Raw genomic sequence first — 22,853 nt, 5'->3', positions numbered from 1 at the left:
CTGCAAGTGGCTGTTACGTAGGTGGGACGAATTCGTCCCGCCTAGCCTAGAGAGGTTAACAAAGCACACCTGTTCATCGAAATTCATTCCAGGTGACTATCTCATGAAGCTGGTTGAGAGAATGCCGAGAGTGTGCAAAGCTGTCATCAAGGCAAAGGGTGGCTACTTTGAAGAATTTTAAATATAAAATATATTTTGATTTGTTTAACACTTTTTTGGTTACTACATGATTCCATATGTGTTTATTTCATAGTTTAGATGTCTTCACTATTATTTTACAATGTAAAATGTAAAACACATACACATTCCAGGGTTTCTTAATTTTGTTTCTCTACATTGTAAAATAATATATATATATTAATGTATGTGTGTGTATATATCTGTTTAGCAATATAAATATATATTGCTAAACAGATATATATATATATATCAGTCGAAATAACGCCAGGCTTTTGAGCGGTTATACTAATGACACTGCAGTTTACAGCCTAGACTAGAGTTTTGTACTAACTTAATGAAGTTCTTCATTACTTTGTGTTGTTGTAGCCTAGGTACGATACATGTCTTGTCCCTAGAACAATAGGTTAGCTTTTCTAGCTAGGTGTGCACCAGGGTTACTGGGAGGCAGTGCACTCAGCCCAACCTCGGGAGCGCAGGTAGTGTAGAGGCTACCTATGATTTCGTTATCTGATTTAACTTTTTTATTTCGCTGTGTAAATGGACAGGATATATTCACTGTGGTATTAAGCCTAGTGTTGAACTATGAATTATGGGTTGAACTATGAATTATGGGCAAATATGCTTTCGCATCTTAGGCTACATCTCGAGCCTGTCTGTCGTCATTCTTCTGTTGCGCAATTACCCACCTGGCCTCTCCGCTGCCATGGCTATTCCTCTTAAATCTTGTGGCTTCTCAAGAAAATACAGTCTACAAAAACATGTTGGACACTTATTTCGACTGATTTTCTTTAGCCTATTAAGAGCCTATTGGAGGAGAGATGCACGCTTGCTCTTCTTGCTGAATGTAAAATAGGCTGCAGCATTAACAACACGCGGAGAGTTGGATAAGTCCATATTTTCTTATAGTAGCAGTCCTATCTTCACTGGGCTACATCCTGACAAAATACACGATATGAGTAGCCTGCTAATGTACCTTTCTGGACCTTCTAAACTGTTGAGAATAGACCCAAATTGTTGCATAACAAATGCCTAGGCTGTAGGACTATGCGGTTATTTAGGCATGAAATAAAATAGGACGTTTGAGCGGTTATTCAAATTTGTCTTAATCGCTGCAGTTTACAGCCTTTAGACAATCATTTTTTACTCACGTGATAACAATACATTACTCATTGCACTGGGTTTTTGTAGCCCAGGTATAATACTTTTCTTGTCTAAAAATGTAGGCGTAATCAATAGTGAAGCTATTGGGAACTTTTTTTTTTAATGTTAGGGCTAATATCCTATTCAGGGAAAGAAGCAGGCTTGCTCTTGCTAATTGCTGAATGTAAAACAGGCCTACAGCGTAGAAAATCCATGTCGGGGTTAAGTTTTAGGATAGAAAGTGCATTGGTGTGGTCACTTTTAGCCTGTTATGATAACATTGTTGTACTGATGCGTTGCAAATAGTTGCACAGGACATACAGAGAGATGAGCTCAGTGAAAAAGAAGACCGAAAGGAATTGACAACCATTAGAAACATGGAAATTGGGCCTCCCGAGTGGCACAGCGGTCTAAGTCTTTGCATCACGGTGGTAGAGGGTGGCACTACAGATCCAGGTTCGATCCCGGGCTGTGTCGCAACTCGCTGCGACTGGGAGACCCATGAGACGGCGCACAATTTGCCCAGCGTCGCCCGGGTTAGGGGAGGGTTTGGTTGGCTGGGATGTCCTTGTCCCATCGCGCTCTAGCAACTCCTTGTGGCGGCCGGGCGCATGCACGCTGACTTCAGGTCACCAGTTGTACGGTGTTTCCTCCGACACATTGGTGCGGCTGGCTTCCGGGTTAAGCGAGCAGTGTGTCAAGAAGCAGTGCGGCTTGGCGGGTCGTGTTTCAGACGACGGATGGCTCTCGACCTTTGCCTCTCCCCGGTCCATACAAAATTGGGAAGAAAAAAGGGATAATAAGTACAAAATAAGAATAATGGAAACATTGAAATCACTTACAAACCACTTGAGCAATGAGACAATGACATGTTGTATAAGACGTGCAGGCTAAACTGCATTTGTTGTTGAATTGATCAATTTAAATACGAGTTAGGCCTAATATTTTTTTCATTAGGCCTACATGTATATTGAAGTATTACTTGCAGTTGTCCCTATGACAATGATCACACCCTGAAAGCACTCAATGGTCTGAACCAGTATGTGCGTTAGAGACCTCATGATTGGTCTTGTGTTGCCACTTTATTAATAGGCAGCATGCAGTAGCATGCCTTGATCAGGTTGATTGACAGGTGTAGGACTGTAAAACAAACTTTCCTCTAGTGTGGATGCCCAACTTTGTTTTTATAGTTAATAGCCTATAGTTTATCATTATAGTTAGTGAATTTGAATGAAATGAATATCAAATTACACTTGTTTACTTGACTTTTATACTCTATAAATTTACTCCTTTAAATCATTTACTTTGGCAAGTTTGCCACCGGCGTGCTGCAGTAGAGTGGAAGTCGAATGCATCACTTCCGTTGTTTGGCTTTGCCCATAGCAACGTTTGAAAATGAGATGGATCGCTAGTAAGCTCATGGTAAAGCTGTTATTGGCTTGCTCTCTCGACAGTACGCAAGCGTGATTATTGTGGCTAACTGTTTGTTGATTGTTACTGTCTGCTAACGTTAGCTAGATAGCTTGCCTAGTGAATTTTACTCCATATGCGGCTATCTAGCTAGATTGTAACTGTGATTAAATGTTTCATGTGATGTGTAGCCTTACTACACTGTGATTATCGGCTCTAACTATAACCTTTTTTATTTCTATGATTAGGAAGATTCAACCCCATTGTAGATGGTTTGGTTTGAGAGGTACCCTACACCTGTCAAAGAAGAGCAAAGATGAGCAAACCACAGAGCCACAGGAGGCTCTCATCCACTATGATGTACCACCTGAGAGCATCTAAGCCAGAGTCTGAGAGGGACTCCGGTTTCTCAGGTGTTACAAACACACGAATGTACACCCTGCCTCTCTATCAACTCTAATCCAGAAATCTAGGCCACCACCATTTCCTCAGCAAAATGGTTGTTTTGAGCACCAGGAGTGGGGGCCTATTTTTTACTGTGGCTGTGGGTTCACTCAGCTATGACTAGGTCAGGGCATGATTCCCATGGAATCTTTACTGTGGCTGTGGGTTCACTCAGCTATGACTAGGTCAGGGCATGATTCCCATGGAATCTTTACTGTGGCTGTGGGTTCACTCAGCTATGACTAGGTCAGGGCATGATTCTCATGGAATCTTTACTGTGGCTGTGGGTTCACTCAGCTATGACTAGGTCAGGGCATGATTCCCATGGAATCTTTACTGTGGCTGTGGGTTCACTCAGCTATGACTAGGTCAGGGCATGATTCCCATGGAATCTTTACTGCGGCTGTGGGTTCACTCAGCTATGACTAGGTCAGGGCATGATTCCCATGGAATCTTTACTGTGGCTGTGGGTTCACTCAGCTATGACTAGGTCAGGGCATGATTCCCATGGAATCTTTACTGTGGCTGTGGGTTCACTCAGCTATGACTAGGTCAGGGCATGATTCCCATGGAATCTTTACTGTGGCTGTGGGTTCGCTCAGCTATGACTAGGTCAGGGCATGATTCTCATGGAATCTTTACTGTGGCTGTGGGTTCGCTCAGCTATGACTAGGTCAGGGCATGATTCCCATGGAATCTTTACTGTGGCTGTGGGTTCACTCAGCTATGACTAGGTCAGGGCATGATTCCCATGGAATCTTTACTGTGGCTGTGGGTTCGCTCAGCTATGACTAGGTCAGGGCATGATTCCCATGGAATCTTTACTGTGGCTGTGGGTTCACTCAGCTATGACTAGGTCAGGGCATGATTCCCATGGAATCTTTACTGTGGCTGTGGGTTCACTCAGCTATGACTAGGTCAGGGCATGATTCCCATGGAATCTTTACTGTGGCTGTGGGTTCACTCAGCTATGACTAGGTCAGGGCATGATTCCCATGGAATCTTTACTGTGGCTGTGGCGTTATTACCTCAAGCTGTTATCTCTCTGTTACCCTTGCAAATGTTTCCAAAATTGCTCTTCAAGATCTTGGCACAAAAAGAAAACAAGCTATTGGTGTTGTTTCTATTAACTTTACGTTGGGCGTTGGTCTGCTGCTCCCCCTAGGGGGCCATGGTGACAATCTGTTTTTTTCTCCTCTCCAGATGCCTGCGATGGATACCTGAGTGCGATGGACCAAACTGACTCTGAGGACATGGTGAGGGCTCCAGGTCCCCAGGTGGCTGTAAGCGGAGGATCCTACTCTGGCCTCTCCCCCATGATCATCATGAACAACATAGTCCTGAATCTGGTACTGTACACTACACTGTGCCTTGTTTGTGACCTATGTGCTGTTATTCTCTGCTCAGCTTGTAGTTCAGTTGTACTGTGGTTGGGTTTATTAGCTTTAATATTCCAGGGCTCTACAGTGACCTTTTTTACAAGGAGTACATGTCCTCCTAAGTGGAAAAAAAATGTAGCACAATGAAAAATATTTGAGTTATTAAAGCGGTAATACGCATTTGAAACAATAACAAAGCATTTTCCCCACCAGTGTTTTGGTAAAAGGTTGAGGGACGAGGCTGGAGAAATGTAACAACCCTCAAAATCATAGAAAGAGCTATGGATGCAAGGACTGACCATACATGATATCAAAATGATAGTTTTACTTTGTTTACAAACATTGGAAAAACACGTTTATATTTTGGCTTCTAATGGGGTAAGACGGTTGAACTTAGCTAATGGGGCATTAATAACTTATGCTCTTCAAGAATCAATGGGTTTATATCATTAATATATGTGCAAAAATGGATGTAGTAAGTGCAGATTGGTGCTTTAATTATAAGACTTGCCAGCAATTACAACATAGTGTTAGGAGCACCAGAAAATGTGATTTTTAAGATTGAGATAATATCCTACATTTGGCCTATATCTCCTGAAGAAGCTCTCCCTTGTCCTTTCTGTCTGTGCCACGACATGTTTGCATACTACTGAGGCTGAGGGACAGCGAAGAAATCAAGAATACAACAATGGTCACCTTGGTGATTCTTTTAGTTTTATCTAGGGGCACTGGTGCTCCCAGATAAAACAAATCCAGAACAGCAAAATATTTAGGAGCAAATGCCCTTAAATGGTATCACTGTAGAGCCCTATATTCCTTTAAAACAGGGAACAATTACAGTACTGTATTCTTCTTTGTCAATTCCGATCGTTTTGCACTCCGTTTTTGTATGATCTAATGAGTGAGATGGTATTATGATGCCCCCAGCCAAGCCCAATGTCTCCAGTAGTAAAGCCATGGGGCTTCCCTTCCTCCCTGGAGATTCTTCCCCAGTCCCAGGTGGTCCTCCTCCATCCTATGGTCCCCAACGGCAGCAACAACATCAGTAACAACATCTCTCCAAAGCGTTCCTCAGACATGCACCGGGACTCAAGGAATAATTACCTGCCCATACTGAAATCTTATCCCAAAATCGCCCCTCACCCTGGGGAGAGCTCCTCCAGGAGGCAGGGGGCCTCTTCTGCTGAGAGGGGAAGTTCAACGCCTGGGTATCACGGGAGGCGTAACCGGTGGTGTCGTCACCATGGCGACAAACTGTACAGCTCCCATAGCCCCCAGCCAAGGCCTCTGACACCCCTCCAAACAGTGGCCACCTTAGAGGTTGTTGACAAACAAACACAGCTGGCCAGCTCTCAGAAGCTGCCAATACCTCAGTTCCTAGGCATGCCTCACTCCCTGGGCACTGAGGCAACTGCTGTAGTCTCCAATAAATTTGCATCTGTGTTGGAGGCGAGCAGTTGCCAGGGCGACAACGACCGCTGCCAAGACGGCCTGTCCACAGACAACAACAAAGGTAAACGCTTCAGCAACACCTACAACATCCTCAGCAACTCTGGCCTGCTGGGCCTAACGCTACGCATCAAGGAGCTGATCAGGCAGAACCGGCGCACCCAGGGCCATTTGAAGCAGCTGCAGGAGCAGACAGATCTGTTTGTGGAGGCCCTGGGCAGTGGTGACCCCCTTGTCTGGACTAGGCTCCAGCTGACCCTGCAGCTAGACACAGACTCAGCCTTGGCTGAGGAGGGGCAGTGTCAGGCCATGGATCCACAGGGCATCCTGGCATAAGACTCTAGCAGAAGGAGGTGCATGGAACCAGTACAAATGGAGAAATGCGCTTAACCCTTGCCTATAATCAATGTTCTGTTTAAATAGCAAGTACTGCTTGCAATAGGGCTATGGCTTCTAGATTAATACATCTATCAATACATGCAGGGAATAGATATGGATATAATAATACAATGACTTCATCCGTACCTGGCCAGAACAGTAACTGCTTTATTATGGGGGGAAAAAAACACTTTATGACATCGATAATCATTTTTGGGACCAAATTGTAAAGTTGATCTAAGTACACCAGACATTACAGTTTTGTGTACATATAAAAATTGCTTTAAAAACATTAACCAATGAGGAGAGATTAGGAAGAGCTGTAAGAATATTTCAGTTGATCGTATTTAGTCAGAGAATATTTTAGCTAGCCTAGCAATATGTCCTCTTCAGTATTTGCCAGTACTAGACTAGCGCAGTGCTCAACTGTATATTACTGATTGTGATTCTTCAGAGGGCTGTACATAAAGCTTTTGTATTATTATTATTATGTATTTTTTTTTAGGTATGTACATCTACTGAAATATGGCCTTGTTGTCGTTGATGTTGCTATTTCTTTTAAACCTGCCTTTGAATTAGGACAACATCAATAACTGAATAGAGTACAGTTAAACACCATAGTTACAATGCATCTTCTATTAATTAAAGACCAAAAAATGAATGTCTGTTAAATGCAAAAAATGATAGCTACTGAAGTGACGGCACCCATTCTTATGTATGTTATTGACATACTGTCTTGCATTATACACTGAACAAAAATATAAACGCAACATGTAAAGTGTTGGTCCCATGTTTCATGAGCTGAAATAAAAGATCCCAGAAATGTTCCATACACACAAAAAGCTTCTTTCTCTCTCAAAAAAAAATGTCCAGCCCTGTTAATGAACATTTCTCCTTTGCCAAGATAATCCATCCACCTGACAGGTGTGGCATATCAAGAAGCTGATTTAACAGCATGATCATTACATTACACAGCACCATGTGCTGGGGACAATAAGGCCACTCTAAAATGCGCAGTTGCCACAGATGTCTCAAGTCTTTTGAGGGAGTGTGCAATTGGCATGCAGACTGCAAGAATGTCTACCTGAGCTTTTGCCATAGAATTGAATGTTAATTTCTCTACCATAAGCCACCTCCAACATTGTTTTATAGAATTTGGCAGTACGTCCAATCGGCCTCACAATGCAGACGACGTGTATGGTGTTGTGTGGGCGAGGAGTTTGCTGATGTCAGCGTTGTGAACAGAGTGCCCCATGGTGGCGGTTGGGTTATGGTATGGACAGGCTTAAGCTACGGACAACGAACACAATTGCATTTTATCGATGGCAATTTGAATGCACAGAGATACGTGACGAAGTCCTGAGGCCCATTGTCGTGCCATTCATCCGCCGCCATCACCTCATGTCTCAGCATGATAATACACGTCCCCATGTCGCAAGGACCTGTAACTATTTACAGTTCATATCATTTACGTTGCTGCGTTATTTTTGTTCAGTATAGGTTGTACTATATATGACATAATATTTAATTCAATATTTGAGTTGAGGAAAAACCCCAGTGGTTGCTGGCTAATAAAACATTTCTTAATGATAATGTTTTTTATTCAGATCTGAGGAGCCAGATGGCTGATGAAAAGTAGCATTGTGTGGATTATCTCTCTCTAACTCGAACTAGTCCTTCACATACTGCATTGTACATAACACAGAAAGAACTGTTGAATATTTTTTATATTTGAAGTTATTACTAGTCAGCTCATTTGTAATTTACTAGAATCCCACTCTTTGTGCTAAAGTGTCTTCAGCTGAAGCAGTTCTTGTTTTAAAGGACTTTACTGGAACGTTCATGTAGGGGAGTGGTAAAAAATAGCTTGGAAGTGATCATATTTATATATTTAAATGCTATTGGGAATGAATACTTATTCAAAGATTTTGTATTTTAAATGCGTTTCCTAAACGCAAGTTACATAATTTCATTTGAGTTTTTCTTTCTTTGTGTTTTGGCCAATTATTTGATTGTGCCTATAAAGTTCTCTTTGTTCTTCAACTTTAACCTGAGAAAGTACTGCCAAATGTCAGTCATGCATGTGTATGTCCCGGGAATGACAAAATACTGAAATGTAGTCCCAATGCTCTTCTGGTTTTGTCCAGTGTGATTACAATATTAGTTACACTAGCTCTCAGTATTTTCTTGACTGTACATCTATTTACTAGAATGTAGCATTTGGTAATAGAAGTCTGTTTGACTTACAACTGTTGTAGGCACTGATAATTAATGTATAGATGTTACAATGGCTCTCAAAGGTTTAGGTAAGCTAGCCTTCTCAAACTATTGGCTCTCTAGTAATACAGTAACTAGCTTTTGTGTTGTGTGTTTTTAGTGATTTGGAGGTATTGATATGTTATCAAAATTGGTATGGCAAAATACTGCGATCATCAGTACAAAGTAAAGTACAGGAAAATTCTAGCTTTGGAGAATAGCACAAAGACATGTTGTTTTAACCATCATTTACTGAAGTGCACTTTTTTGTATTTTTTTCAAGAAATATTGTTAGCATTGACATGGTTGCTTAATAAAGAGTGGTTTTGAAATGATTTTACACTCTGTTGTTGGTGTTTTTGAGCTCATTCCATCTGAGCCAGAAAAGACCACTGTCATATTGAACAGTTTTATTGGTAATATAACAGGAATAGACTAAATAGTTCTACAAAGCAGTTTGTTTTTCCATAAGAGCATTTCTTTGCTCCAGATGGAATCTAATACCAGAATAAATACCAGAATATTCATAACAGTTAGATGGGCTGTAAAATGTTATACAGTGCCTTCAGAAAGTATTCACACCCCTTGACTTTTTCCATATTTTGTTGTGTTACAGCCTGATTTTAACATTTATACAATTTAGATTCTTTTGTCACAGGCCTACACACAATACCACATAATGTCAAAGTGGAATTATATATTTATTTTACAATTTTAATAAAAAATGAAAAGCTGAAATGTCTTGAGTCAAGTATTCAACCCCTTTGTTATGGCAAGCCTAAATAAGTTCAGAAGTGAACATTTGCTTAAGTCACTATACTGTAAGTTGCATGGAATCACTCTGTGTGCAATAATAGTGTTTAACATTAAAAAGAAATGATGACTACCTCATCTCTGTACACATACAATTATTTGTAAAGTCCCTCAGTCGAGCAGTGCATTTTAAACCGATTCAACCAAAAAGACCAGGGAGGTTTTCAAATGCCTCGCAAAGAAGGGCACCTATTGGTAGATGAGTAAAAAAAAAGCAGACATTGAATATCTCTTTGAGCATAGTAAAGTTATTAATTACACTTTGGATTGTGTATCAATATATCCAGTCATTACAAATATGTGTAGTGTGATAGGAGAAAACAGAGGATGGATCAACAACATTGTAGTTACTCCACAATACTACACTAAGAGTGAAAAGAACATGCATCGTGTTTACAAGGCACTAAAGTAATACTGCAAAAAATGCTGCAAAAACAATAATTTTTGTCCTGAATAGAAACTTATGTTTGGGGCAAATCCAATACAACACATTACTGAGTACCACTCTCCATATTTTCAAGCATAGTGGTGGGTGCCTCATGTTATGGGTATGCTTGTAAGGACTGGGGAGTTCTTCAGGATAAAAAAGAAACAGAATGGCGCTAAGCACAGGCAAAATCCTAGAGGGAACCTGGTTTAGTCCTCTTTCCACTACACACTGGGAGATTAATTCACTTTTCAGCAGGACAATAACCTAAAATCAATAGTTAGATTTTTGAAGCCAATTTAAGTAAAAACTATGGCAAGACTTAAATGATTTTCTAGCAATGATCAACAACCAATTTGACAGAGTTTGAAGAATTTAGAAAATAATAATGGGCAAATATTGTACAATCTAGGTGTGCAAAGCTCTTAGAGACTTACCCAGAAAGACTCACAGCTGTAACCGCGGCAAAGGAGATTATAACATGTATTGACTCAGGGGTGTGAATACTTATGGAAATGAGCTATTTCATTTTCAATAAATTTGCCAAATTTCTAAAAAAATGTTTTTACTTTGTTATCATGGGGTATAGTGTGTAGATGGGTGAGAAAACAAATCAATTTAATCGATTTTAAATGCAGGCTGTAACAACAAATTTGGAATAAGTTAAGGGGTATGAATACTTTCTGAAGGCACTATCGCTTGCTCAACAAATTTGGAACAAGCGTACAGTCTTATTGTAGGATCCCACCATGAACAAATCCAAACTGTACGGTTCATCATCTTTGGGGTCATTTGTAGGTACAGGCCATACGACAACAATGGACATAATAGTTTGGACATAAAGATCAGCAACCTCAATTCTTACCCTGTTTTCCTCTGCTGTAGATTTTTGTTTCTCCTTGTAAAGCACTGTCTGAATGTACATTTTAGTCATTTAGCAGACGCTCTTATCCAGAGCGACTTACAGTAGTAAATGCATACATTTCTTTTTTTTCCTGTACTGGTCCCCCGTGGGAATCGAACCCACAACCCTGGTGTTGCAAACACCATGCTCTACCAACTGAGCCACACGGGAATGTGTATCAACAAACTGCTAACACATTTCCCCTGTTTTCAGAGAACACTTAACAACAAAAAGTATTTCAATTGGTGTTCTAGTTCAAACGTTGTTGTGCAATAGAATGTTCCATACTCCTGATACCATTGTAAGCCTGGCAAATTGTGCTATACAGCCATTTTAGTGAGTTTTCCCTCTAGGGGAGTTACATATTATTAGCGACAGTAGCCCTTGGTGAAAGTTAAAACTGGGAAATCTACAAAAGAAAATCAGTTTGTTGATGATGACAATAACAACATCTTCCCCCCATTCTGTGTAGGTCCCAACATCTGCCCCAATACAGTCATTTATGCTACTGTGTTTTCCTGAATGTCTAAATGTTTGGAGTATCATACCTGTGCATATCAGCTAAAGACTCTAAATCTCAGGATACCTTATTTTAAATGTTCTATCACAGCATTTTGTGTTAAATGCTATCTAGCAACATATTGCCACAAAATCCGCACAGGAAAGGTAAGCATGCACTTACAGTTATTTAAGTGTAGCCACTACATGAATTAGAATTGATATCATGTAGTCCAAAATAACTACACACAGTGCATTCGGAAAGTATTCAGACACCTTTACTTTTTCCACATTTTGTTACGTTACAGCCTAATTCTAAAATGGATTGAAACAATTATTTTCCTCAATCTACACACAAGATCCCATGATGACAAAGCGAGAACAGGTTTTTAATTTTTTTTGCAAATGTACTAAAAATAAAAAACAGATCTTATTTGCATAAGTATTCAGATCCTTTGCTATGAGACTCGAAATTGAGCTCAGGAACATCCTGTTTCCATTGATCATCTTGAGATGTTTCTACAACTTGATTGGAGTCCACCTGTGGTAAATTCAATTGATTGGACATATTTTGGAAGCCACACACCTGTCTATATAAGGTCCCACAGTTGACAGTACATGTCAGAGCAAAAACCAAGCAATGAGGTTGAAGGAATTGTCCTTAGAGCTCCGAAACAAGATTGTGTCAAGGCACAGATCTGGTGAAGGGTACCAAAACATTCCTGCAGCATTGAAGGTTCCCAAGAACACAGTGGCCTCCATCAAGTCTTACATGGAAGAAGTTTGGAACCACCAAGACTCTTTCTAGAGCTGGCCGCCAGGCCAAACTGAGCAATCAGGGGATAAGGGCCTTGGTCAGTTAGGTGACCAAGAACCCGATGGTCACTCTGACAGAGCTCCAGAGTTTCTCTGTGGAGATGGGAGAACTTTTCAGAAGGACAACCATCTCTGCAGCACTCCACCAATCAGGCCTTTATGGTAGAGTGGCCAGACAGAAGCCACTCAAAGCCACACTTTGCCAAAAGGCACCTGAAGGACTCTCAGACCATGAGAAACAAGATTCTCTGGACTGATTAAAAGAAGATTGAACTCTTTGGCCTGAATGCCAAGCGTCACATCTGGAGGAAACTAAGCACCGCTCATCACCTGGCCAATACCATCCCTACAGTGGAGCATGGTGGTGGCAGCATCATGCTGTGGGGATGTTTTTCAGCGGCAACGACTGGGAGACTAGTCAGGATTGAGGCAAAGATGAATGGGGCAAAGTACAGAGAGATCCTTGATGAAAACCTGCTCCACAGCGCTCAGGACCTCAGACGGGCGAAGGTTCACCTTCCAACAGTACAACAACCCTAAGCACACAGTCAAGACAATGCATGAGAGGCTTTGGGACAAGTCTCTGAATGTCCTTGAGTGGCCCAGCCAGAGCCCAAATTTGAACCTTATCGAACATCTCTGGAGAGACCTGAAAATAGCTGTGCAGCGACGCTCCCCATCCAATTTGATAGAGCTTGAGAGGATCTGCAGAGAAGAATGGGAGAAACTCCCCAAATACGGGTGTGCCAAGCTTGTAGCGTCATACCCAAGAAGACGTGAGGCTGTAATCGCTGCCAACGGTGCTTCAACAAAGTACTGAGTAAAGGGCCTGAATACTTATGTAAATGTTATATTTCCATTTTTTTATAAATTTGCACACAAAAAATATGTTTTTGCTTTGTCATTGAGGTATTGTTTGTAGATTGTTGAGGGAAAAAAAGCTATTTCATCCATTTTAGAATAAAGCTGTAACATAACAAAATGTGGAAAAAGTCAAGGGGTCTGAATAATTTCCAAATGAAGTGTAAATACTTATACATCTTCTTTGATTGCTTTTTACACCTGCATTCCATACACTTCTCAGATTGCTATGGTTCCTGTCCTTCAAGGAATGTATTCATGTATGCATTCTGTGAATAGTAGACCAATGTCATTAAAAGCCATTATCAGTAAGTTATATATAAGTGATATATATATATATGCTGAGCACAGTTTTCTGTGTATGAGCTAAGATGAAGAGGTCAGAACAGGTATGTGTGGGCATATCTATCTATCATGGATACATTATGTTTGTTCTGGGCTTCCCTCATTTGATGTACATTTTAAACTATCCTCCTGACAAGCCCAACAAGGAAGCATGATGATGAGTCAATGGGAAGATCTCAATTGCATACTCCTCGCGTCCTCTCTCTTCGTCTCCTTCTCAAAACCCATTGGATGAGAAAGCCAGAGGTCCCGCCCCTTTGACCTTCTCCTCCAATGGGTTTTGAGAAGGAGACGAAGAGAGAGGACGCGAGGAGTATGTAATTGAGATCTTCCTTATGTGAACCACTGGGGGTAGTTCATGTGAATGATGTCCACGTTCTCTCTACCCTGGTGAACCTCAGTCATGTTTATGGTGGTGGGCAGCGACCTCTCCTGAAAAGGCCTCCACTGTCTGTACTGGCAGGAAAAGCCCCACCGCCCAGTGGGAGCCAAACACATCACTCAGGTTGTCCTTCCAGGAGCTGCAGCTCTCCACCAGCTGGCCCCGCTTCATCTGGCAGTAGGTCTGCCCCCGCGCTACCAGCAGCACCTGCTGACAGCAGAACCCTGCACACACCAAGCCGATGCCCAGCCACACATATAGCATCAGCACCAGGAAGAACTGCAGACCTGAGATAACTCCTGATGGGGAGATAGGGAGGGGAATGGAGGAGAAAGAAGAGCGCTTGGTAAGTTTATAAACTCAATATCCTTGCCTAAACTTTAAAGTGCTATATGTGAAACTCACCTAGGAAGAAGTAACCAGTAGAGAGGGGCAGAAGGGTGAGGAAAGTCAATGGGTTCTCAAAGGAGATGTTGTATTCCACAGTTAGAAAGGCCACACCAAGAACCAAGGAGTACAAACAAGTGCATGACGTGTATATGCAGAACATGATGAAGTATCGCATGTTTTTGTTGCCAATGCAGTTTCCAGTAAAAAAACAGTGGTGGTCCCTCCTGAGTATGACTTTCTTACAGAGTTTGCAGAAGTGGCGACCGTTGAGGAGGTAGTGGGCGTCTATTTTATCTGAGCAATCTACCGAACATGCAGGAATCACGGTCTCATTTGCACTCTCAGCGGGGTACTTTATAGTCATGACATAGTTACCTAAAGCGTTCAGCATCAGGTATAGGAAAACGGCGGTGTGAATCACAGTTGATGCTCTCAGTGAGATGCCCGGGCTTTGAAAAATCGTTGGGATGAAAAAGCAGAAGTGAAAAATGAAGGTTACCGCTGTGGCTGAGAAAAAGTATGCTGGGGCGACAGCGTTGAGGAGTCTTAATTTAAACATCCTGATTATCATTCCTGTGATAAAATAGAGACGAGCGTTAGGCTACTTATAGCATGACTACAGTATTGTGTAACTGGGTAGGTTACAAGGCGACAGTGGTGCTGGAAAGGACAGCTCCTCTGTGTATAGGCCTGTATGCAAAGTGCAGTAAGTACACATTTTGTAAAAAAACACGTTTCATCTGTTGAAATGACAAGGTATATTATCTGATTTAATGTGGTATTTAGTTTCTTGACACAATAAGTCAGACAGCCAATCAAATTATATTATGAAGTTCCAGAAATTGCTTTCTGTCTAGAAAGAAAGAGACTTAAGTCAGATTTTGCAATTACATAGTTACTGTACTTTGCCTTTGTAGGGAGCTCTATGCATAAAAATAGCCTATATATGTAGTCTATGACATCATTATTATGGAGGGCCAATGACACAAATAAGATTAAAAGGTAGGATTTGGATTAAACAGAATTACATAGGCATCTTGCCGAAATTAACAGCTGGCACTCCAAAATTAGCTAATCTGGATCTGCAAATCTCTACAAACAGATGATACCACCAACAAGATCTTGTTCTCTGTAGAAAAACAACAGAAACCCAGTTCACAATTGTGGCATCCATCCCCTGTAGCCTATTGTGTGGTTATATTTTGACCAATGAAATCAAAGATAACGAAGGGGATAGCCTAGTTCCCATGTGCTGTCTGACCTGAGAGATATTGTGACTGATGCTCCATATAGAAAAAAGACCAAGATTGCTTGCCGTTGTCACTGTGAATGGTTAGAATTCCTTAATGAATCTGACCTGAAATCACAAGGTTACCGTCTATACATGGAAGATACTGTGATATTTTTTCAGTGTTTGGCAGAATCGGTGGTTCAGTACAGTAACCTACTGTACCTAACCGAGGCACATTAAAATAATGTGCAAGGACTTTGCTTGTTATTTTCCCTATGTGGTTATAGAACCCTTGAATAGGCTACAAGGTCCATGGTTATTTATAGAGATGGAAAACACAAATTGCAGCTTAGTTTTGTTCCGTTACCTGAACAATCGAGGTAACATGAATGTAGCCTACAGAGTATTCAACAACACCTTTCCCTTCCAAGCAAGAGCTACCGGCCTACTGAGACATACTGTACCTGTCGTCGGCTCTGTTGATTCCGAGGAGCTGTCCTTTCAGCACCTTAGCGGAATCCTCATGTGCGCAGGCACTGGCAAATGATAACTCATTCAAAAAACGAAGAACTCTTGCGCTGTCAAGACGGTATAATGAGATTGTTCGTTCATTCTGCGATGTTTCTGGATTGTCTAGCACCGCCTGTTGGCGTGGATGCGGTCATAAGGATAGAGGACAACCATAGAGAATGATAGAGGCCTCTAGTGGTCCAAATTCTAACATGGGCAGCGCCATTGAGAGCTTCCACCATTTTACAGTAGTCAAAGTAGTCATCTGTGTGGGGATTCCTATGGGTTGAAGCATCAATGGCACTGCCCATGTTGTCCCAGACGCTGTAATAGCACATAAAAGATGAGTCCTCTATCTATCTCTATGAAGACAACCATATGCTGTTGAACCATTTTGTTGTCAATACCGCGTTTAAATGGCCATGAGATTATATGATCTACTTCCTATTCTCGATATAAGTAATTATCGCATGATGTTTCTATCAATGTAACCTTTGACAGTATTTTGACAGATTTCTAATTTTACTGGACGTCTTTAGCCTACTAGGCTAAACATTCTTTTGTCTGCGCAAGTCACTTCCAGCGCAGGTCTGGCGCAAAAATGATTATCCAGCAGGTGGCGATGATGCTTCTTCAATGAGCAGTCCTATTCAACTTCCGAGTGTGGCAGTGGTCTAAGCATGATTAGATGCATCTACACTTGTAAAACGTTTACCTTCCAAACATACAGTATACTACGAATATAATATTTCTAAATTCCTATTATTAAAACCGAGTTAAGTACAGGCCAATGTTATGTCATATTAACACATTTAAACGTGTGTACTCTAATGATTCCACATGTTCATGAAGGTGTGAAAGAAGTGGACCGCCATAGCCTATAATATTGAATAATATTCATTAATGTAAAAATTCAGTCAAAACATTAAAAGCTGGTCTATACTGAAACACGTTCGTTCTCTTATCTTGGGCAGGTGTTTTATTTACAGACGGCGCCTGTGCAGGGAGTTCCTCTTGTTTCTTATGCAAAAATAAGCAGCATCATCCCGACCGGACGCCAGCGTTAAGGAGCATTTAAGAGGTGAGCCACGTTAACATTAGGAATTTAATCCAATCTCGGTTTATTAATATGATTAAATATGGAAAAATGTGCACGCTAATTATGAGGTTAGCGGCGGCTGATTTTGAAGTTGTCTTTAAAAAGTGGGCGGATTTACTGTGTTGATAGTACCCTACTGCAGTGAACAGCCACTACGTTAGTTAAGTAAACCGCTATAAAAACAACGTGAATCACACCGAAAGGCGAAAAACCCGTCGTTACCCTAAAATGTTTGATGGGAAGCATTGGAGAATTGATGTTGGATACATTAATATGTAGGCTATTGGTTCATTCGAATAACTTGTAGTGACTTGGCCTGTCAACAGACTGCTCTCTTATCTTAAAGCGTAAAGGATCTATTTAGTTACGTTGCGTGTTAGTTAGATCAGTATTAGTTATTGTGCAGCGATCCGTCGGTGAGTGCGACACTGAAGGTACGTGGCAGAGATTTACGCCCTGACAAACACACTCCTCACCATACAACACCAGCGGCTGCATTGTGTAGTTGATTAGTGCCCATGCGCCGCCTGCACAGTTTACCACTTTGCGCTCTTTGGATACATTTAGGTTGAATGCTATAGCCTTTTGAAGAAAACCAGCATGTTTACATCAGCTGGTTCTTCTAAGATGTCTGATTAAATGTGGTTTAGATATCTCTATATGCCTTAAAATATTTGATGCTTGCAGTCACACACCTGGCACAGTGGTTTACATAATTAGTGGATTATAGCTGGAGTGTGTAGTGTTCTGCCTTATTGAAATAAATATATACTGTAGGTATTTGTCTGTAGTCTGTCCATGGTAGGCATCATTCATGGTCCATTTTTTTCTACTACATGTGATAGGCCTATTCATTGGTCTTTTATGGGGGCTTGTATCCATGGCTAATCCAGCAAATGAAGATGCTATCTCTAAACCAAATCAAGATGCCTAAGAACACCCATGCTGTATTGAAAAATATGTGGATTCTGCATAATGTAAGCAGTTGAACCTGTTGAATCAATGTTCAGAAGCTGTTTTGTTTCTATTGTCAGTGCTATTGAGCACAATGCAGTATATGCACTACTTCACTTTCAGTCTAAACTCAAGCTATTTTATTATTTTGACTAAATTTAAGCTCATGATTTACAGTTGGTCCATTACACTCAGGGCAGCCTGCAGCAAACACCAGTAGGCCATTGAAATGCCAGTTATAATTGTTTTTGACTTTATGTTGAATGAAAGGTTATCTGCTTATGTTTCAACCAGTTTGATTTATTTTGGATGCCAGTAGGCAGTAGCCTATATGCATAATCTCAGATGTATTGACCTTCCCAATAATTCAAAATGGCGAGAGATCTTGTTGATAGCATTGGTAAACAATATTTTATGTCTTAGTAGAGGAGCTGAGAGCTCATTTAGAGTGTTGAACGGAAGGACTGTGTTATCTGCAGTACCTTATCCATTGTTTTGCCAATTCAAACATCACAAACCAGGTCTCTGATGGAGAAGGAGCAGATGATGAATGTTGCCATTGTCATTTCCAAACAACAGAGTCATGAATATTTGATCAGACTGTTGGCTGAGATTGAAAGTTGATATCTCCCCCTATCCCAGCATGTTGCATCTGGCCTGGTTGTGTGGGATCTGAAGCCTGTGTTAGCGACAGGGAAGGGGGCGTCTGCCTGCCTCATGTTTCTGAGTTTGTCTGTATTTTGTGTAGGCAGAAAATGACAAGTGAGCTAGCACATTGGAAGCATGAGAGTCCCCATTCATGCTTCTGGGTTTACATGCTTTCTGTCATTTCAGCACCACACATGACTGGACAGCTTCAATCAATTTGGCAACAACTGCACATCATGATCTAGAGATCAGCTAATCAGTGCCATGCCAGACAGGGAGAGGTGTAGCCATCCTGCACCTGAGTCCCGGCCTAGGCTTTGAACTGTAATGTGATCTGGGAAGAACTAGCTATTAAAATATTTCACAAGAGGCTAACAACCTGTTCTGGTGAGCAATAAGCAGGCATAATTAACCCCTCTGTTCAGAGAGAGAGAAAGGGTGCTTGTGTAGGCAGGCGCATGCGTGCGTGAAAGAGGGAGGGAGTGTGTGTGTGTCAATTGCATCAGATGTGAGATGGTGATATGTATTACTGTGACTCATCTCCTCCAGTCATGTTTTCAAAGAGCATGACTCAGCCATCCATGTGAGCAGAAACCCTCCACCAAAACTAACCTGTAGAAATCAAAAATATTTTCCGCAAACATCTTATTGATATGGCTGCGTTTTGGTTTGTTACTGATATGGCTGCGTTCTGGTTTGTTACTGATATGGCTGCGTTTTGGTTTGTTACTGATATGGCTGCGTTTTGGTTTGTTACTGATATGGCTGCGTTTTGGTTTGTTACTGATATGGCTGCGTTTTGGTTTGTTACTGATATGGCTGCGTTTTGGTTTGTTACTGATATGGCTGCGTTTTGGTTTGTTACTGATATGGCTGCGTTTTGGTTTGTTATTGATATGGCTGCGTTTTGGTTTGTTATTGATATGGCTGCGTTTTGGTTTGTTATTGATATGGCTGCGTTTTGGTTTGTTACTGATATGGCTGCGTTTTGGTTTGTTATTGATATGGCTGCGTTTTGGTTTGTTATTGATATGGCTGCGTTTTGGTTTGTTATTGATATGGCTGCGTTTTGGTTTGTTATTGATATGGCTGCGTTTTGAAACTTTCTCCTGTGTTCTTCTTGGTATAGCTATTACTATATCTGTGCTTATTGCTTTGTTTGGATTAGTCGCAATGTAGGGAAAGGGGGAGTAATGTTTTGCAGTAGAACGCCTGCTGTGAATTTTCATGCCATTCGGCATGGGTCCTCAGGGATTCCTTCCCACACAACCTAACTCATAGTTGGCATGATTACTGACAGAGGAGAGCAACAACACTATATTATAAGCCTACAAACCAGCAATGTGTTTTTCTGCTAAATGCCCTATTTTTACTGAGCTTCCTCTCACATCAGTTCATTTTTTCCCCCATAGATATGTACCAACAGTGTCATGTCTCTACCTTGCATCTTCCTTCGGCAGGATACTGACCTTACCCTCTCATAAGTCCCATGACTCCCCATCCAGGACTCCCTACTGCCCAGGGCTATGCTGTTTGTATTGGACTCACCCCTCAGACTCGGTGAGGCCTCTTACTGGGGCCTGGTCTGTTACTGAACTGCTCCACTCACAGAGGTGCAGTCTGACAGCCCAGGAGCCCATGGAGAAGCCTGTGATTTGTGGGTTTTACCGTGTTGCACTCAGTGCCTCTAATTGGCTTCATCCATGTCATTCATCTTTCTGCCTGTTACATGGGTAATGAATGTTTTTTTTATTCTCATAAGTAATTCCATGTGGGTTGTGTTTGTATGCCACTGCCCTTTAAAAAAATATTTTTTCTTAATTTGATAGATCACAATCTGTTGATGTCTGGCAGATTTTATTTAGACATCACTAGCTAGGTTTCCATGCCTGATGTAGTGCACACAAAATGTACTTTTTTGCTTAAATTGTCATGTTGTGAATAAAAATCTGAAATGCAGTGTGTTCCCATTGCATGTTCAACTCTACGGATAGTTTTGTCACAAACTGTTGTGTTAAATAGCAAATGTGCCTACTCTGGGCTTGGCACATGCGCTCTAGCCAACAGCTCGAAGATGCAGTGCGGGTAGGCTAGTCTCCATGATGAGAATATTATGGATAAGAGCTAGATTATTTGTCAAACGGTAGTCAAGCATCGACTATCATGTCACCAGATTAAGACCCTCGATATTTATTGGAAAGGAGCATCAAGATCACCGTGCACTTTCACCAACCTGTTATTTAATCTGTAGCCTAATAAACTGTGTAGTTTCCCAAATTGTAGGAGGACCACACACACCCATATCATCGTGTGACTTCAAGTTTACTGTGATTTGATGGTTATTATATCAATATTTACGCATAAAGGCGTTTCCACCACCGTGCATTGACGTAATTAATTTTAATGACACAAAGATCCCACCATGTCGAACAAACAAATTATCTGTCAGCATTTATACATTTGTACCGAAACTTCCTGTTTCCATCACAGTTGCCGGGATATATTTTCTTTATACGGTTGGACTTTGCTCGCATAAACTGGATGGGAACATAGTTACTGACTGGGAACAGAAATCTTTCAAGGCAAATGTGTTATGATGTGGTTGTAGATCCCTTGTTTCTTATTCTACAGTTTGCCTAGACGCTTAAATGATTAGCCTCTAGTTTGTATAGTAGCGTGAATGATCTTCATTTGTAGGCTACAAAACAAGAGCTACTTAAACTGCCAGACTGGACCCAATGATCAATGGCATAGTCTACTCCACAAACAAGGCATATACACGGTGACAGTGCTCCTCAGTGGGCCTACTGAGCATGTGTAGTGCAGACAGGAAGCAGGTGTTCAGTTTGTTCAACAAGGCGAGTGTGTGTGTGTGCGCAGACATCACCCTAGGCACGTTATGGATCACTCGGCCTTCAGTAAGGGGCTGAGAGCGATGATGCTACCTTGGCCAGACAACAGTCCTCTCAGCTGGGTGTGTGAGAGAGGAGAAAGACCCCCTCCACCCCGGCTTTAGAACAGGTGGGGAGCAGCAGATTGTGTCCTGTCCCCCTCCTCCAGGCTGGGTCTCTTAAAGGAAAATTCCACCCCAAAACTATATTTTTGTATTTGTTTCATTTGTCCATTGTTGGCCTAGTCCCAACATATTTTGCTTTCAAAATACAGAAATCCTCCCCATATGATGCATTTTTGCATCATATGATGCTGCGTTTTGCATTATATGATGCAAAATGCATCATATGGGATGATTTCTGTATTTTGAAAGTTTGCATATCTTAAGTTGATTACTGACACATAGGGTTGGAAACTTTCTGGTAAATTTCAGGAAATTTTCCATAGGACGTTAATAAGCCTGGGAATTTTGCTTAAATTCATCAAAGTTAGCTTATAACAGTGAACTTTTTTTGTGGGATACACAAGGCAATTCTAGGTCTTGTGGCATGTTTTAGTTAAACTATCCCCAATTTAATGGAATTGCAACCCTCTGCATGCACAGTGCATTCTTCTGTCACATGTACAGCTGATTCTCAAGATCTTGCACACTAATGAGATGTTATTGAGCCCACACTACAACACTGTCTGAGCCAAGGACTACATGCTTTCTGGTATTTTGATAACAATACTGCGTGGGGTGAATATATTTTATGACATCATTTTTTGTTAAATAGTAGCCTACAGCAAAGTGTTTAAATAATTTCTAACTTAACAATTTCTGCGAGTTAGTTTTTGCTACCATGTGGGTTTTAGCTTGCTTGAGCCTGCTAACAAAGGAGTGTTAATTCACCTGTTTCATACATATTTCATTTTAAAATATTTATCTTACATAATGAGTTGTTTAATCTAACTGCTTCACTATTTATCTGTACATGGCATTGTATAGTTTTTTTTGTTGGTTTTTTTTGTACTTATTTTTTTCTAATCTTTACAGGAAAATGCCACGGGCACTATCTGATATGTGGAGACATTTCACTGCAGCTAATGTAGAAGGAGAAGCTGTGTACTTTTGCAAATACTGTGCCAAATCATATGTGAAGAATGCAACAAAGATGCAGAATCAGCTGGCCAAGTGCATAAAGTTCCCTCAGCGCTCACAACAAGCAACCTCTGACAAAAGTCCCTCTACTTCTATTCGTGGTGAAAATTATGAATCAAACACCTTATCGATAGCAACCGCTCATGGTCCTCCTGGAATCAGAAGTTGTTTTGACTCAATGGAGGAACGTAGTCAGAGTAATGCTTATGAATGTCTTGCACGAGCTGTGTATGCAACTGGTTCACTTCTAATGCTCACAGGCAATGCGTATTGGAAGAGATTTCTGAATGTTCTTTGCCCAGCATA

General features: G+C 41.1%; 2 protein-coding genes across 8 annotated transcripts in view; one reads left to right on the top strand and one right to left on the bottom strand.

The window, feature by feature from the left end:
- LOC106611026 (calcium permeable stress-gated cation channel 1) overlaps positions 1–22,853 on the top strand; it is an 85,246-nt gene that overhangs the window by 8,512 nt on the left and 53,881 nt on the right. For 3 of the 7 annotated variants that reach the window (XR_006770963.1, XM_014210834.2, XM_014210828.2), the window contains exons 2-3: positions 2,979–3,143; positions 4,378–4,523. Coding sequence is in view for 4 of the 7 variants with exons in the window: in XM_014210834.2 (XP_014066309.1) it covers positions 3,047–3,143; positions 4,378–4,523 (243 nt within the window). In the remaining 3 variants the exon portion in view is untranslated. Of the gene's footprint in view, positions 1–2,978; positions 3,144–4,377; positions 4,524–13,867; positions 14,029–16,787; positions 16,895–17,120; positions 17,347–22,853 lie in introns of those variants that run through there. The other 4 variants (XM_014210829.2, XM_014210830.2, XM_045723478.1 and 1 more) reach the window with 3 other exon arrangements.
- zdhhc22 (zDHHC palmitoyltransferase 22) lies at positions 12,978–15,972 on the bottom strand. Its single transcript, XM_045723479.1, has 3 exons — positions 15,768–15,972; positions 14,088–14,645; positions 12,978–13,981 (listed from the first exon to the last, which is right to left on the bottom strand). Exons 2-3 carry the CDS (start codon positions 14,641–14,643, stop codon positions 13,698–13,700), a joined length of 840 nt encoding a protein of 279 aa, XP_045579435.1. The 5' UTR covers positions 14,644–14,645; positions 15,768–15,972; the 3' UTR covers positions 12,978–13,697.

Source organism: Salmo salar, chromosome ssa09 (assembly GCF_905237065.1).
Source record: "Salmo salar chromosome ssa09, Ssal_v3.1, whole genome shotgun sequence".
Classification (NCBI taxonomy): domain Eukaryota; kingdom Metazoa; phylum Chordata; class Actinopteri; order Salmoniformes; family Salmonidae; genus Salmo; species Salmo salar.
This window is presented reverse-complemented; position numbering and strand designations above follow the sequence as displayed.